The 17,939-nt window shown below is 38.2% G+C and overlaps 1 protein-coding gene across 1 annotated transcript; it reads left to right on the forward strand.

The window, feature by feature from the left end:
- Nucleotides 1–1,564: 1,564 nt before the first annotated feature.
- Nucleotides 1,565–12,095, forward strand: LOC111344366 (thyrotropin receptor-like). The gene is made up of 11 exons (XM_088749379.1): nucleotides 1,565–1,662; nucleotides 2,388–2,453; nucleotides 3,726–3,797; nucleotides 4,550–4,621; nucleotides 5,818–5,892; nucleotides 6,683–6,754; nucleotides 6,937–7,957; nucleotides 8,998–9,079; nucleotides 9,681–9,719; nucleotides 10,144–10,575; nucleotides 11,001–12,095. The coding sequence occupies exons 1-11, from the start codon at nucleotides 1,565–1,567 to the stop codon at nucleotides 11,138–11,140; spliced, it is 2,169 nt and encodes a 722-aa protein (XP_088605505.1). The 3' UTR covers nucleotides 11,141–12,095.
- The last annotated feature ends 5,844 nt before the right edge of the window (nucleotides 12,096–17,939 follow it).

Below are 17,939 nucleotides of genomic sequence, written 5' to 3' on the forward strand. Positions count from 1 at the left end.
CTGCCTCGAAACATTCTTCAAGGAATGTCCACATTAGAGGAAGTGTAAGTATAAATTTTGTGATTTGTTTTCAAAAATTCTTCGTCAACTTTAATATTCCTTTCCTCTGTATTGCATTTGTAATCTATAGCTCTAAAGCAGTTCAAAATATGGTTTTATACACCTCTCGTTCTTGATTTATTTATCGAAGCCACTAGTTAACCAGTCGGACATGGAGTTTGATCATTTTTGTGTGAGTAGTTCATGAACAGGACGTTCCAAAGTTCAAGAATATCACAATGAAATTTTACTTCCGTTGCAGACAAAAAAGGTGCCGCAAAACAGAGAAATTACCCTTAAAAAAACTTGACATACTTTTGCTCTCATTTTGTACGTTTTCATGCTAACTCAAAATGTTTGCTTGTAGTTTTGCATAATGAAAAGGAGACTTAAAAAAATCAAATCGTAAATTTAATAATGACATATGCATTACATTGGGTTGTTTTTTTGCTCTGGGTCACGTGACATTAGGTGTGTCCAGATGACTTCCCAGCTTGCTGGCGCTCACTTCTGTGAGCAATTGTCCAAAGCTAATCCAATAGAAAAAAAATTCGATTTATAGCCAACTGAATCCACTTTCTTCCTTAGTGGACAAGGAAAAATTTTGCACAATGTTTGCATCTTTCCTCGCTAAAATGAAAATAAATACCACGCAACTCGGAAAACATCCGCTGCCTGACAACTTTGTTAAACCATCGAATAACGCGCATCTATTTATCAAACGTAACAAAAACCCCAAAAAGTTGGACAGGGAAATTTGAATGTTTCCCAGAGAGGGAGTTTTCAAATTTTCAAAGATAACTACAACTGATTACTAAAACTGATTAATGAACTACATCTGCCTAAGACAATAATTTCGGAATAAAAAAAAGTCATCCAAGACAGAAATGACAGAGTTCCACATAGCCCTTGGAAATGTAGTTTGTTAACTATGTTTGTTTGTTTACCTTTTTTTTTCTCGCTGGCAATCAACTCACTCCCCAAACACGTTTTTTTCAGGGACTTGTCCTACAATCAGTTGCAGAGTTTGCCACAAGGGATACTAAGCAGTATTACCAAACTGAAAGTGCTGTAAGTAGGACTTTTCTATGCACTAAAAAAATGATAAAACGTTTCACAGGTCAGTGTTAACATTCATACATGGTGATCCAAACCAGTTGAGAATATCGCTCATTTCTACCTTTCTCGTAGTGAGTTTGCTCATTTGGAAATTACTGAGTAAAGTGTTATTTGAATGATAGATGTCATAATAGAATGAAAGGTCTCCCTCCCATTATTGTGGAAACAGAAGGTTTCTCATTTTTAAGGATGGAATAAATATGTCCTTTGAGTCCAGTTTCTGCATATTGGAGATTCTTGATCATAATTGATATTTTTAAAGACACTGAAAAAAAAAGCTGTTCATTCCTTATTTGGTAAAAAAAATTACTAGTATTTTATCATCAGCTAGCCGATTTGGCTCACATTACAGAAATAGTTGGGAGCGGGACTTTCCCATCTTCCACGTAAAATTTGTTGTTCTTAAATGTTAGCTAACTATTTTTCTCAAAGGGATTTGTCAAACAACAAAATTCAGCGTCTTTCCGAAGATGTTTTTGGCAACCTTACTCAGTTGAAAAGGCTGTAAGTGGCATTTTGTACGCCTTTACAACGAGTGAAATCGTAATTTTTTTTAGAGAATTTAGTAAACCTTTGCATTGGGACCATTCCAAATAGAATGCTATTACAATAAACATATCAACGTAAACTACTGCATGCACTTCACTAGCTTCAGCATATAAGAGAGTGGAGAGAGGCTGGAACCTTTCTCCGCTCTGGTATATAATGTTCACTTTAGTCATAGTTAATCGAGGGGACAGGATTAATTATGGTCTAGGGGATTTGGTCACCAACAGCGGTGAAAAGAAAATATAGATTAAAAAAGTGAAATTCACTGTCTCGCTTAGCGCTTTTCTCCACTCGACTTGTGACTTCATTTTGCTTTTTGCCAAGCGATCAGGGAAGGTTTGAAAAATTACAGCCCAACTACTACAAGACTGATTTGCGATATGAGCAACACTTCGAATTCATAGTTTCGATGCACCAACTTTGAGAAGTGAAATCCTGTCATGATATGTAAACGACCATTTAAACAGTGGAAGTAAAATTGGCACCATTTTTTCACATTTTAAAAGTCCAGGAATTAAAGGTTTAGCTACTCATCTAAGTTGTATTACCTTGAAAATAAACAGTTAAGCCTTACTGTCAATTCACGAGGTCCCTTTTGCGATAGAAAAAAACTCTCCAAGAGCCTCAAACATCAACACAGTTAACTTACTTTTTATTCCCATTGTTTTTTTCTTTTTAAGCTTTCTCTCCAATAACAAGCTTCAGCGTTTGCCAAAGTTAAAAAATCTCTCCGAGATAGAAACAATGTAAGTGATTCGTGTTTGTAATAAGAAATAGTTCAGTACGTGTCTTGTTTAATGACTGAGAATTAATGAAATAGGAGCTTTGGCTAGAAATAGAGGATCAATGTGCCTACCCGTTATTTAACTTATATTTTCATGATCTAATTAACAGCTGGCTTAAGGAATTCAATCCAAAAAATATACACTAACTTTTAAAATAAATGCAGAAAATAAGAATCATCAACTATCATATTTTCAAGACACCGCAACATATGGAGGATTTTACATGACCGCGCGAAGATACGAAATTTCTCTTCGAGTTTTGAAAGATACTTTTCAACACGGGAAAATAAACTTGGTATCTCAAGGTGGCCAGGTGCATGTAATATTTTATTCATTATATAAACGCCGATAAAAAAAACCTAACCATTTAGCTTTAGCTGCAAAAGGTACAATTTATTATGGAACCTTAGTAACGGCGATATTTTTACTTGTGAATATAACGTGTTACTTTCACTCGACGCGAAAGCTCGCAAGGTATTTCATTAGTGTTTATCTACCAAAATACAATGCCACACACTACTTTATTGACGCCTCCCCATGAGGCTAAAAGCGACATGTGATAATGATCATGATGTTCAAAATCGTAACAACGAAAAAACAACGCGGTTAATCAAGGGGGTTAACAAATGTATTATTACAAAAGATTTGAGTTCATGACTATTCAAACCTCTTCGAAAAAATGTCTACTAGATAATAGGGAATCTTTTCAAAATCTATATTTAAGGTAGAATGTTAATCAGGATATAAAGTCTATAATTCTCAGGTTTTTTCTAAGAACAACAGGTCTTCAAAAGCTTCGAATTCCGTATTACGATATGAAATTTAAAGACGAGCTTTTGCTCGAGCACAAAATGAACTAGGCACAAAACCGGCCAGCCAGTTTACATCGGCTTTACGATGATGTACACCCCGGGTATATATCGTCGTTAAGCCATTATTTAACCGACAGTCAGAACAATCAGTGCAAGCGTGGTGTGATGAAAATGTTCTCGTCTCGGTGAAAGCAGTCTGGCAATGCTTTTGAATGAAGTTTGGGACAACTTTGATGAGTTTGCTGAAGAATAAGGCACGAATGTTTCAAAGAAGAACTTTTATAGGAGGTGGAAAAAACGATTTGAAAGATCTTAGCCGGACCCGACGATGAACGTTTTTAAGCCCAAATGAATGATTTAAAATGATCTTTACTGTTAAAGAGCGATAAAGAGCGTCTCGTGCATTTCATTTATCGCATAGATACATGGAGAAAAACAGCCTCGTAACCCTGTCACCGGATCAGTTCCAAGGCCTGTCCAAATTGAAAGACCTGTAAGTAAACCTACCAATTTTATATGAACGAGATGGCGGACGGAAATTATTCCTAACTGCACTAGTAAAAATTCTTGACCTTACACGAGATATCTGATCATCTGTAATAAATGTTCATAAGCGGCTGTCTTATTATTTGGTTCATTTAAATTTTCTGTTAGAGGATGTGGGATTGCGAGAGAAAAAAGAACATATACTTTAGGAATAAGTAATTCCTAATTATAAGTTAAATTGTATCTGTGGCGTGGTACAAAGAGTGAGCAGATTTTTTCCCTCACCCACCCATGGTTTCTTTGAATTACTCAACCTAGTGTACCTTGGCTGGCTTAGATTTAGACGCCTTGGAGGTTACCAAAGTCACGTTTGACGTTGCTCGAGTTTTAAGTTCCTATTACATCCAGGATAGCAACTGTCAACTCTGATCTCATTGGCATGATGTCACATGACAGAAAAAAAAAAGACATATACTAAAAGGATGTAGCAATTCTTTCCCATACATAAATCAGCGCGTACTCATACTCGGATTAAGCAAGGCAACCGCTATCTGCCATTACCTAATTTTTTAAGTAGTCCCAAGCAGTGAGGCATTTTCAATCTTCTTTTTAGCGTCACATAGTGTATAAAGATGTTTTTGTGATAAGACATGGAAGAGTCAATAAAGCTATTAGAATTTTTTATTTTTGCAATGGAAGTTTGCTTCTAGAGTTTTCTGTACTTTAAGTAATAATGACCTGACCTCTTTGTCGTTCAAGGGCTGTTTATGAGAACAATATTCAGTACCTGCCGCGTGGAGTTTTTAACGGCTTAACAAACATGCAGTCTATGTAAGTCTTTGTTCCTCATTAGCATTTTTGAAGGTGTAGTCTGATCGTCCGGGTGATTGTAGTCCTGAGAAGGACTGTTGTCGGTGGTAGTGACTGACGTCTCGACAACCTGTGCGGAAGTCATCATCAGAGTCAAGTGACTCAGACTACACCTTCACATCTTACCCCAGGGTTCAAACCATTTACTGCATTAGCATTTTAATCGACGTTAGTGAAGCTCTGCAAAACTGGGGTCTTTTGAAAGTGCAGTCGTCGGCATTTTCTGCATCTCCGTCATTTGAGCAGGTTTTGTCAATAATTACGCACGAGTGATCACGATTGACAGCGAATGACCACGAGTGACCACTAACAACCAAGGGTGACCATTCACAACCACGAGTGGCCACGCGTGATCAAGAGCAAGAAGTCATAAATTTGGCTGACATCATAATCTCATTATCATCAGGTGACTTCATCCAAAAATTGTGATTTCAAAGTAGATAAACCATTCCCGGAGGCTGACAATGAATCGCTTCCTTCATTGAAATGACAGTTCCAAGATCTATTTCGCTATCAAAAACTGTTACGTGATGAGCCCGTTTCCGCCCAGTTTACTAAAACAGAAGAAAGGGAGTCAGGGAAATGAATGGCAAAAAAATGAGCAATAAATGCCAAAAATACGTTAAAATATGAAATAAGAGATAAAAGCAAAACAACAAAAAAGGCAAAGATGAAAAGTTGACGAAGAAGAGTGACGAGTGTTTAAAACTGGATAAAAGGTTCGTGTGGCGGGAAGCAGGAATAGGACACCGTTACTTCCTTCCTCTGGTTACTGCTTACTAGTTACTCTTGATCACACGAGTCACTAATGGCAAGTAGTGGTCATTCGTGATCGCTCATAGTCACTCGGAGTTACTCGTGGTCACTCGTGGTCACTCGTGGTCATTCGTGGTCACTCGTGGTCACTCGTGGTCACTCGTGGTCACTCTGGGTCACTGTGGTCACTGTGGTCACTGTGGTCACTTGTGGTTATTCATGGTAACTCCTAGTCAATCAGGGGTTACTCGTGGCTACTCGTGGTCATTCGTGGTCACTCGTGTTCCCTCGGTGTTACTCGTGCTCCTTCACAGTCTCTTATCCTGCTTTTTTTAAATCTAAATTTATGCTCTCGTTTTTGTCATTAACGAGTTACCCTTTCATTCTATCGTCGTTTATAGGAGCTTTTATTTCAACAAAATCCGCACAGTGAGCAACGAGCAATTCAAAGATATCGCGCCAAGTATTCGATTCCTGTGAGTATGAACAAACTGCTATCATTCAAGGTGTGCGTGTGATTAAGCTTCACGGAGAGTTCATTCCAAATTCAAGGGAGACAATACCCATAGCTCTCGGATTAGCGTTCCTTCGCCCATCTTCACGGACAAGTAATCCAATTAGCCGAATCATGCAAGTTAAGAATTGCATTATTCGAGTTGCCCATAGATACCTCTACAAGTGTAAAACTAAGGATGGGCTTTGTATACTAATGCAAAGTTTATACCGTTATTCACGGGCGAATTTTATACTCCTAAAACCAATCAGATCTTGCCACTGAGAACTTTGGGAAAAATTAATGAGGGCTTCCTCTCAATCAAACGTTCCCTCTCAAGTAGATAACAGTTGTAATATGGCATGTATACACATTTCGACATATTAGGTATGTTTTCCGTACTCCGTCACGAAATATTCTAAGTCAGATAAGTGTGACTACGTTGGAAAGGGAGTGTTGGTTACTTGCTCTCTCTTCTTCTAAAATGCCCATTTTTTTCATTAGTCAGACAGGGTCCTAACCGTATGAGCTTCAACGAAATTGAGACAAGTTTGTTCATTGACAATGGTACACCCTTCCGTTCCTTCCTGTCCTCTGAATCCCAGGCAGTCACATAAAGTGTTAAGAGTTTAATTTTTTGGGGGTTGTGAGAGCTGGGTGGAGCAACGGAAAGAAGAGAGCCCAAAAGCTTGAAAATACTTACGTTTAAGACAGCAGCTTGTTTATAAATTGGCGAATGATGTTAAATTGAATCGCTTTCCTTTAATTTGCAGTTACTTCCATTACAACGAAATGCGAGAACTACCGGCCGGTTTCTTCTCGAACATGAAAAATTTAATAACAGCGTAAGTCAGTGAAACATTCTCGATGTCTGTAGATGTCCAATTGAGAAATTTTATTTATCTGTATACAATAAGGCAACATGTAGAGTATTATTATCACCCTTTCATTGTCTTAAATTCAGAATCAAAATGTTCTATTTTCTTCCCCTTTTGTGACTCATGTGACCTCTTTTTATGAACCGTAGGACTGTAGACACCAACCTGATGTGTTGCCATTTGATGAAGGAGGACGCAGATTGCGACTTTGCTTATGTCGACAGCTTCGCCAGTTGTGAAACTATGTTCAGAGATCGAGCCCCCAGGATATGTCTCTGGCTGGTCGGAATTATGTCGCTGGTTGGTGCTGTGTTTGTCATCGTGTGGCGGTTGGTTTTTAAGGAGAAAAAGGAGAAGAATAAGATACAGTCTATCATGTTGATACATTTGGCCGGTTCTGATGGATTGATGGGTATCTACCTTATCATAATAGGTGTAATGGATGCCATTTGGGCAGGGCAGTATTTCTTGCATGACTATAACTGGCGTTCAAGTTTGTCATGTCAGATAACAGGTGCCATTGCCGTGCTGTCAAGTGAGGTGTCTGTTATGACAATTTGTTTGATATCCGCAGACCGGGTTAAGAATATTCTGTTCCCCTATCGTGGAAAGTCCCTTACAATCAGAGTTACGCACTTTCTGTGTTTCCTTATTTGGATTGTTGGTGCGTTAATTGCATTTATTCCCACGGTGGGCATCGACTACTTTGGTAGTCGCCAAAAAGGTCACCACTTTTATGGCAGATCAGTTGTATGTCTCCCATTGCAACTTTCTGCTGATAAGCCCTCAGGCTGGGAGTACTCTGTTGCCATGTTCGTTGGTTTAAACTTTACTCTTGTGTTCTTCGTCATTGTGGCCTATTCCATGATTATCTACAAGTCCTGCACATCAAACCGCCGCCTGGCTCAGCAAGGGACCGAAAGAGAGAGGAAAATGAAAGCCAAGCAAAGGGCAGCCGATCTGAGGAGGGAGGCTTCGCTCGCCAAAAGAGTTTTCTTCATTGTTCTTACCGACTGTGTCTGCTGGCTGCCTATTGTGGTAATTGGACTGAGGTCTCTCTTGGAAAAATCCTTCCGTACACCTGGTGACCTGGCAGTTTGGATCGCAGTCTTTGTTCTGCCTGTTAACTCTGCCATCAATCCCATTCTCTACACTTTATCAACAAAACAGGTACTAACTCGCAACCTTCATATCTTTGATAAGCTGAAATTTAGAGGTTACTTTCATAAATATCTGTTCCATGCCGTGAACAATGGAACATGAACCAGTTTAAGCAAAACATTTGGCTTAGCACGAGGGAAATTTAGCGGTATTTGATATTTGGATATTTTCGGATTGTCCTTGATCTTTCAAAAGAAAAAACTTCCTCTAGAAAAAACCCTCGCAAAAGCAGAACGCAGCATAAATGTATCACCTTTTGACGATAAAGAACTCAAAATAATTTTACAGTGGCATCCACCGATGCTTAATTTAAATCAAACTTTTTCTGCGGGAATATCTCAGTAGATGTGATCTGTACATAATGAATACTCTGAGTAATTTTTTCTTCGAGAAGAGTGCATTATGAAGTTTGAATCAGCGACTTAAGCCTAAAAGAGCCGCTAAATTTGCGAAGCGAACATACTGCGAAATACGATACCCTCAGTTCTTCGAAAGAATGATGGAACGGAGGAACTGAGAAACTGTAGAACGGTGGATCAGCGGAGTTGCGGATTATTTTGGGACGCGGAATGACCGAATACTTTTTACGCATGAAAAAATAAAGAGCCTCAAAATATGGAATTGCAGTAAAATAAGAAGGTTATTCATTACTGACAAGCGAATTAAAAGAAGCATAGGCATGTTGGAGTCCAGAGGATTGGAAACCATGAGTCTTTCGAGCTAGCCCCTTTAACTTATTGTTATATTAACATTGTTAGCATTATAATTATTATTTTTAACACTATTATTTGTTACCACTTTTAAGTACTGGTTGAATGTCGATTGGAGAATATATTCCTGAATCATCTTTCTCTTCTGGAACAGGGTACTTATCATTATGTGTGATGAGGCAGGTTTTCTGTTTAGCATGTGAGACAAATATTCTGCAACTCTACGTGCTAGCGTCACTGTAAAACCTCTGGCTTTTTAATGCTATTAAAATTGTGCTTCACCATTGGCTACATACAGTCTTTGACTGTCTATTTTTGTTCTTGATGCCTTGCATCTAGGTACGACGTATTATGAGTCCTAAATTCCAACAGTTCTTGGGCTATTTGATAGAAAAGTGCGGACGAAATCAAAACAATGAAGGTACGTTTATCGAAAACCATGTTTTTGGGAAATAAGGAATATCATCATTTTGTCGTGCGTTGAAGACGCGGTTTCTCAAAACAAACCTTTTCTACTGAATTTGACGTCAAAATATACTTAACATTGACATTAGATCAAGTAATTTTTTGTACAACCTCTGTCTTCCTAACAAACCATAGGCATGAGAAATTCATTTCTCATTTTGAGCAATGCCTAGGGTTAATTTTGATTAGTTTGATTTTTCCCGGTTGAGGGTATATCAAGACAACCTGCATGAAGGAAAGTCATCACCAGAGTCCTGCTGAGCGGATTTGCATATTTAAGAGTGGTCCTCTGTGATGTCAGCTTTAATTGATTTTAGCATTTGTCGTGCAAGGTTGTTTCACCAAATTTCAATTGCTCTTGAAATCTGATTAAGTTTCATTGCAACGCGATAACCTTCTGGTGATTGCACTTCTGCATGATTATCTTAAAAATACTATCTTCGGCGACGCTGACTATTGCTTTAGATATGAGACACCGATCAGCTCACTGATTTTACAATCATGAAGGTAAATGCAATTTGAACACGCTTGATTAATATTATAACTATTTTCTAAAGGCCAAGATGAGGGCATGGAAATGCGAGTCATCGAAGAAGGTATGAAACATTTATTCCGCTCAAGTAAACATAGGGGTAAAGTCGATCGATCGAGGTGTAAATAGAAGTTCCGCCCTTTAGTTTCGGTAAGAGAGTGAAGAATTCATGCCTTCTGAACCAACTAACCCTTGCAGTCGGAGGCCAGGATGGGCGAAGAAAAAAACATTTCAAATAACCGGAAACTAAATCCCGTTAATAGCAGTCGGCCTTATTTAAATGCCAAGGTTGCCCGGTAAAGTTCAGAAGAAATGCCGCTGATGTTTATGGGAGAAACTACTTTATGAAAATTGCTACCTTGATTTGTTTTTTTGGGAAGAGCTGCCATCAAAGTTATTGTTTTAATAAATACTGTCAAGAGAAAGCACATAGGAAGTAGCAGTTGTAGTACAGAGCACTTTTTATTTTATAACTTTTCTCTTTTCAGTTCTAATCCATCGAGAGGCAGAGAGTGATGACAGCGATGACAGTGATGACGAATCGAAAGATCAAAGTGAGCATGAGCAAAACGCAGAGCAGACCGATCGTGAAGAGCCTGGAGAGAGAGATGAGACTGAACAGGATGGAAAACCAGAGGATGACCAAGAAGACCAATCAGAGCAGAGAGACGAACCTGAAAAACCAGAAGAAGAATCTGAAGAACAACATGAGGATGACATGGAAGATGAGCCTGACAAACAAGAAGAAGAATCGAAAAACGACTGCAAAGAATCCAAAGGACACATTGAAGATAACATTGAAGATGAGCCTGACAAACAAGACGAAGAACCAAAAAAGGACTTCGAAGAATCTGAGAAGCAAGATGAAGATGGCATGGACGAGGAAGATGGGGAAGACGAGCAGTTTATTGCGAATAAGGGTATGTATACCAGCTCTAGCCTCCGCTTCCTTTGAAAAAAATAAAAAGAACTCTGTTGCATTGAGATATTTTTCATCAATTTGGAGGACTAGTAGTGAACAACATCTCCTCGCTATTCCTTAAACAAATTGTTTGTTTCTACAATCTCGTCACCTTCGTTACCCAGCAGAACTACATAGAGCGGTTTACTCAAATAGTGAAATAACTTTTTTTCTCATTGGAAAGGCTTGGAACTGTTTTTATTTCCGCAAAGCGACAAGATAGTGTTCTCGGGAAGCGCTTTTGCGAGGTTTGCGTTGTACTACGGTGCCCCACTTTATATAACAATCTCGTTATGAATTAGTCTGAGCAGAGTGTAAGTATTTAATGCAGGGCAAGTTACTGAATGTCTTCTTTTTGCCTTGTTTCATGTTATTATGCAACAGATAAACACAAAGTACATGAAAATCTCCCAGCAGCCTCAGGGCGAGAGTCTCCAAGAGCACCGCTGGCCACGTTTGACGATGACAGCGACCTTGATCAGTTTTACGAAGCGATCGATGGCCTGAAAGAAACGAGTGTGTAATCAATAACACTGTATTCTCAGAGTAGTGCATTCTTTGTGAAAAAAATTTAATTTGGAATTGATTAAGTAGTTACCTGCAGTAGTTTTCGTAAATAACGTCAAAATACAGTTGCCTTACGGCTATCAATTCAAGAGGTCATTCCAAAAGACCGGCAGATAAAGTTACATATAACATTAATCTCTAAGGGTTTTTCCTTTATAAGTAGTTAACCTTTGAGTAGTCTTTTATAAAACTATTTTAGATGTAGATTGAATTTTAGTTCTGTTAATCCTAAGTGTAGAACAATTAGCAGCATATGGAGTTGTTTAATATATAGGGTCTAATCTGAACAGCAGGCAAACTTAATAGGCTGCTAGAGAAAAGATTACTTTCACCCCTTATTTACATGTCAGTTGTTAAAAATGGTAAGATTTTAAGTACACTGCTGTGTTTTTTGGCATTGCTAAGCCATAAATCATATTTATATAATCTAACGCTGATATCAGTAGATGGCTACGTTGTATTACATTGCTAGGCCATGAATCATAGTTATTAAATTCCAATCAGTTACCATATATTGCTATCTTACCTATGATTTGTTTTATTCAATCTTAACGTCTTATGATATATTTTGTAGATGGCTTGTTGTATGGCAATGCTAAGCCATAATTTGCATTTATTCAATTTGAAGTCACCATCAGTATCTTACCTACTGTAAGCATTCAGTAACAGGCTGTGTTGTATAGCAATGCTAAGCCATGAATCATACTTATTCAACCTGAAGTTATCTTAGTTATGATTTTGTCATCACAGTGGTAATATCTGATATGTTTAGTAGATGGCTGTGTTGTATTACAATGCGTAAAGCCATGAATCATATTTATTCAGTCTAAATTTACTAATGATATCTTACTCATGATCTATTTCATCGCAATTGTAACTTCCGCTATGTTTAGTAGAAGGTTGTGTAGTTCAACAATGAGTTGTATTTATCCAATTCCAAGTTGCTATCGATATCTTACTCATGATTTGCTCGAAAAAAAATGCGAGATCTTAAGTAGTTAGTAGATGGCCGCATTGCTTAACAATGTTATGCCATAAATTTTATTTACCCCACGGCACGCATGTACTAAGTGCTCAGGTCAGATGATGCATGTGTATCTGGCTCACATATTTATTCATTTGGATTTTTTTGCTCTCTCTACTCCTAAGTAAATTTTGCAGAAGCTCGTACAAATTGAAAGGAAAAAAGGGTGTTACTGACGTAATACACAAAGACAGGAAGACGAACATCAACTGAGTGATATGTATCAGTCAAACCTGTGTTGGTAAAATGTCAACTATCCAGTGAAGTCACTGTATATTGTCAAGCATGTCTGCCTAAGTAAATAAAGTTTAAAAAAAAATCTTGGTTTGTTCTAGATAACAATCCATTAACCCATAAACCCATTGACTCCTAAGAATGACTAGCATCTAGTTTCTCCTTACCCCCTCCCCCCATGTTCCTCAACTCTTTCACCCCTAAGAGTTACTAGCATCTAATTTCTCCTTACCATATCACCCCTGAATCAAACAGTAAGGTCACCAGAATAAAGGAAATAATCGCCAAATTCAGAAGCCCTTAATTGTTAAACAAATTCTCCTCAAGACAGTATCGAGAATATGCATATTGATGTTAAATGTACATCTATCAGCTAAGAGGTCATGAGTGGATTTTTTTTAATGAAAATTTCCAGTGCCTCAACAAACTGCCATAATAATCCTAAATTTTCTCATTTGATCTGATCGCCCCTAATTAAGGATATAAATGTAATCATGACGAAATAGTATTCTGGCGGATTGTACGGAGCTGATGGTGGATGTAGAAATGTTACAAATGAATAAAGGCTAATAGTTTCGAAAGAAACTGTTTGGGCCTGCGTCGATGGGAGCAACGAAATAATTTGGATATATCAACAAAGTTGAAATGGTAAATTGGCCACCGTAACGATTACAAAAGCTGACGTTTCGAGCGTTAGCCCTTAGTCGGAGCGATGGGCTAACGCTCGAGACGTCAGCTTTTGTAATCGTTACGTTGGCCAATTTACCATTTCAACTTTGTAGAAATGTTACAGTTTGATAAAGTTCTATTCACCCGACAGTGGATTCACGTGTGGGAGGATATAAGGAAACGTTTGACTTGATTTAAAGCAGATCACCAAAACCCACATTCTTCATTAACCAATCGAAAGCGTCCTGATAGGCCACAATCAAGAGATTGCAACTCTTCTATAATCAATCGGCCATGATAACATGCATGCGGGTAAAAAGTGAATCTCTTTTCAAGTTTCTCGATTGCTGCGCTCACCCGTGAGATATTGAGTTGAAAACAAGGAGAGAAATTAACAGACCACATCTACAAACAACCATGTATTATTTTGTTTATTGCATAAACACTATAGGCCTTTACTGACAAGAAAATGCAGCAAATGACCTTTGATTGAGAATGAAGAATGTAGTTCCTTTCATTCATCAACCTGACCGAGTGGCGTGAAAGGCGAGTGACGTGTCAGCATCTGATTGGAGATATCAAACAACAGTAAAAACTCTCGTACTTTTGACACTTACAAGGGCTCGAAATCCTTCCAAAACACTGCAATTTTGATAATAAATAATGTTACAGTAAGATCCATTGGAAATAGGTTTTATGACCGAAAGACCAAGCATGAAGCTTCATTATTGGAGTTTAACTGGTGTTAACCGGTTGCTATGCAATTGCTTTATCCTTTACACCCTGACCTGACATCAGTGTCCCTCCCGCTTCCTGTACATTTATTTATCTATTTCTTTTTGTGTTGCTATGTGAATTGACAGGTCGGTTCGTTGCTATGGGCTAGGGGAGAGTGTTTTTGATCAGCGAGTCGAGTTGAGTTTTGGAGTATTGCGAGCGAATAAAGAGATTAAAATATACAAATATCCAACCAGCCGAGTATAATTGTCGTTCGTCAACGACAATCAGAATGCATGTTCTCTTCACTGTTCTCTATACATTTCCTATGCTGCCGACAGGGAGAATTTGTGTAACAATCAAGAGCTTCTTGAGTTGGCGATCAGTTAAATTCTCCTGACCTTGAGGTGTGATTCAGGGGTGATACTGTAGGGAGAAATTGGATACTGGTCACTCTTAGGGTTTAAAGAATTCATGTTTGCAGAAGAGTCTGCAAACATTTACACTGAAACAATGGAGCGGTAGTTGTAAAATTGTCGCTGAATTTTGATTTAGAAAAGTTAGGTATAAAAACTTCCAAAAAAGGAGTAAAAAAAATTCAAAGAGCACCTCGAAAAAAAGTGTTTCTTTCCAAAAATAAATAACATACAAGCACTTCAGCAGAATTTGGAACACCTACCTGACAAACATGGCTTGCCGCGGTGACAAATCGCGATATTCTTGAGGACGAGAACAAATTCAGTGACTGAGTTTACACGAAGCAAGATCTTTCTCAGCATCTGAAGCATACTCTAAAAAATTTGAACCATCTTCACTGAACAGACTTCAACGAGGCGAGTTTGCTGGAAAAAATGCAGAACGCTAGGGAATTAATGGCATCTTCAACTCTGATTCCTCCAACAAATGAGGCGAATATTTGAAACATTAACACGACATTTGCATTTTTAAGCTTTCTTTGTGTTCGTCTCTGTGTTCGTCTCCGCCCCCAAGCATCAAATCACTTTAAGTAACATCGTCCTTTCGTTCTCGTTACATTCACATAGGACTCCCAGCTTCAGGATTGAGATGCTCTTACCACCACCACCACCTTCAGCGAATTATTGTTTGGGAGGTTTTGGTAGATTTTCCAAGTCATGACCCAAAACCGTCTTTGGCTTTTTTGCTCTCCAAGTCTGTTGTACCTGGCACGTAGGCAATGGCTATGGTCTTACCTCAATCAACTCCTCTTTTGGCTTATTTTTTCCCTGTGTTTTAGTGGTAGTTTTTATCATTGGCTTTTCGAGCTTGAAGTGCTAATTAGAAGAAAAACTTCCGTAAAACTCATTTATCACATGGCCCCAAAATCCTTCACTACTGTCAGTTAACCGTTTATTTGTCTAGCTTTCGGTCCAACTAGTCAATTTATCTCAAAAAAATTCGTGGGATTTGTCTCATGAGTTAAAACTGGTGCTGTTTTCTTCATGTTTAAGTGTTATTCGAAACGAATGGCGTCAGCTGTATTCTGTCCTGTTTTATTTCAGAAGGATATTAATGCTTTTGCCTTGCGAAGTGAACTTTGAGTCGAAGTGAAATATGAATTTCAAACCCGTTGAGTTATATCTCACTTTGCTGTATGTGTCGTGATCTTGAAATTCGTATTTCTTAATCCTGATGATAGGAATTAACTGCTACGTTCTCTTCTGTGCAAGGTAATGTGAAGTGAACCAATAATTGGTACTATAGACAGAATGGATGGCTGTGACACTTATTGTGGAAAGCTGTCATTCAAGAGTTTTTTCATTATTACCAGAAGCTTACTACTGGTATAAACCAAGGGCGTAGCCAGGGGGGTCCTGGTATGCCCATGAGCCCCCTTGGTAGGTCTTCTTTAGAGCAAACAACCTACAATATTCAGGTGGCGAAAACGCCATGACAATATCTTGGCCGTAAAAGCCATTGATATGAGTCTTCATGCCGCGATAATACGACTGAGCCCGCTGATATACGCGGGAGACCAGCGGTGTCAATGGTGAGTAGCCTCTGTGACTCCCCTTTGAAAAATCCTGGCTACGCCCCTGGTATAAACTATCAGTCTTTTGTTCTATGCACACAATTTGCCTAGACTAATATGCTAATATGCTAAAATTATCAATAAATTTTTCAAAAGTTTTGTCCAAATTTCATCGAAAACGAATATGAGGAGTGATCAGTTGAAATACTGTCATATTCCTTAAGAGTGTTTGAGCTTCCGGGCTGAGAGCTAATAAATTTCCTGATGATTCAAACATTATTTTTCTGCCGTGAAATTGACAAAGCCAAACCCCCTGGCAATTCTCTGTAAATTTCTTTAAATAGTAGCCAAGTTGGTGCTCCTTACCATTTAAGGCTACTTCCCACCTTCGCGGGTGTCCTTCAGGAAAAAGTTCGTACGCATACTAGTTTCAAGAAAACCCTACGAAACTTTACATCAAAAGAAAGCTTAATAAATGCAGTTTGCGATGAAAATGTAATTGAGGCAATATTTTCATTTAGGGAATATCAGAGGCCGGTAAGGCGTGAAACTACCGAGGGTCCTCCTTTTTGAATTTATTGGGTATCGGATCCTGCAGCACGAGCAGTCTTATTCACAAGGCATCAATCAACAGAAGTGTACTAGGCTTTTCCGATAGTTTGATTGGTTGTCTAGATATCTGCATCTAAAGTTAGAGCAGCGTAAAATATGCGAAACCTGTTGCATAAATGGACCACGTAAAAAATATTTCAGATATTAAAATAATTTTCTGTCACACTCTCGTTTGTCATTATCCCTGGAATGTTTTGGCGAGATTTCAGGAAAATCGGTGAAATTTACATAACCTATAAGTTCGCTCAAAGTGTACTTATTCCTCTCGAAACCAAAACAATGCGCAATTTTTTTTTTTTGAAAGAACTGATCACCAAGCAATGGGTTGGTGGACAAAACAATGACCTCAAGTCCACGGACAGAACCTTGTTGGACTACTAAAAAATGGACCAACACTTCTATTATTTGGTTTTCTTTTTCGTCAGTCACAACGTACAAACACCGAGAAATTTGTGCGATTATTTTAAACATTCAAAATCCTTCCTTCGAAATATAGCGCAAAGTCATTTTACTACCCTCAATGTCGGTCATGAAATGAGGCGGGAAACGGATAAAATTTCATTGTCTCCTTCCTCAGTATAGTAGATTGACGAACGAGAAACAAAATGCATCAAGGAATTCATTAATTGAAAATGTTTAAATCGTACAGCATTTAATTTAACTTTTGTGTTCTCTTCCTCTTGTTGTTTGGAAAATGCATTTACATCTTCGTCGCCCACCACATTATTACAAATCTTGCAGCCATTATTCCAAACAAGGAAACAAAGCAAGTTTATTCAGCAAAGTTTGAAAAAGCGGGAATGGTGACAGGGTTGCTCAATATCGCCACTCGTGTTACATAGTTGTGTAGGATGGTCATATTGACTCTACAGAATTCAATGTTTTAGTTGCTGGTACAGCACTCTCCTCTGTGATTATGATAAATAACAGGGTACATGCATGTAGTGGCCCCAATTCCAGTCACTTGAGTGACTGTTTTTGTAAAGCAGGAGATAATTACACGCTGATATTTTTCATGGCAGATTGAAGTAATAGTGCATGCTACTGACAGAGATGACCAGCAGGGAAAGTTTTGGTGCAAATGACAACATACTGGATTTGTTTAAAGGAGTGGCTTCATGCAGGTAAGAATAAAAATTCTTTAGTGGGAGGAGAAGGGGATAATGTAAACTGCCACATACACATGTTTAACCCTGGCCCCCAGTTATTGGCCCATCTACTTGTGAACAAGAAAATACATAGATCTGATTATTACAAGCCCACTGACCCCCTGGATATTAAAGCCCTTCTTCAGCTTTTCTTGTTTAGATTATAATAAGGTTGGAAGCACCACTGCTGTGAATAAGACATTAAATTTTGGATAATTAAGAGAAAAGATGAGCTTCAAGGAGAAAGTCTGAACTTCTTTTTTGTTATGTTCCAATTTTTTTCAGGTTGTCAGTTTTAAATTTAATTCTGATACAAATGTATTAAAATGAATTCAATTTACCAATGCAAAACTTCTTTTTTA

This window comes from Stylophora pistillata, chromosome 1 (genome assembly GCF_964205215.1).
Source record: "Stylophora pistillata chromosome 1, jaStyPist1.2, whole genome shotgun sequence".
NCBI lineage: Eukaryota > Metazoa > Cnidaria > Anthozoa > Scleractinia > Pocilloporidae > Stylophora > Stylophora pistillata.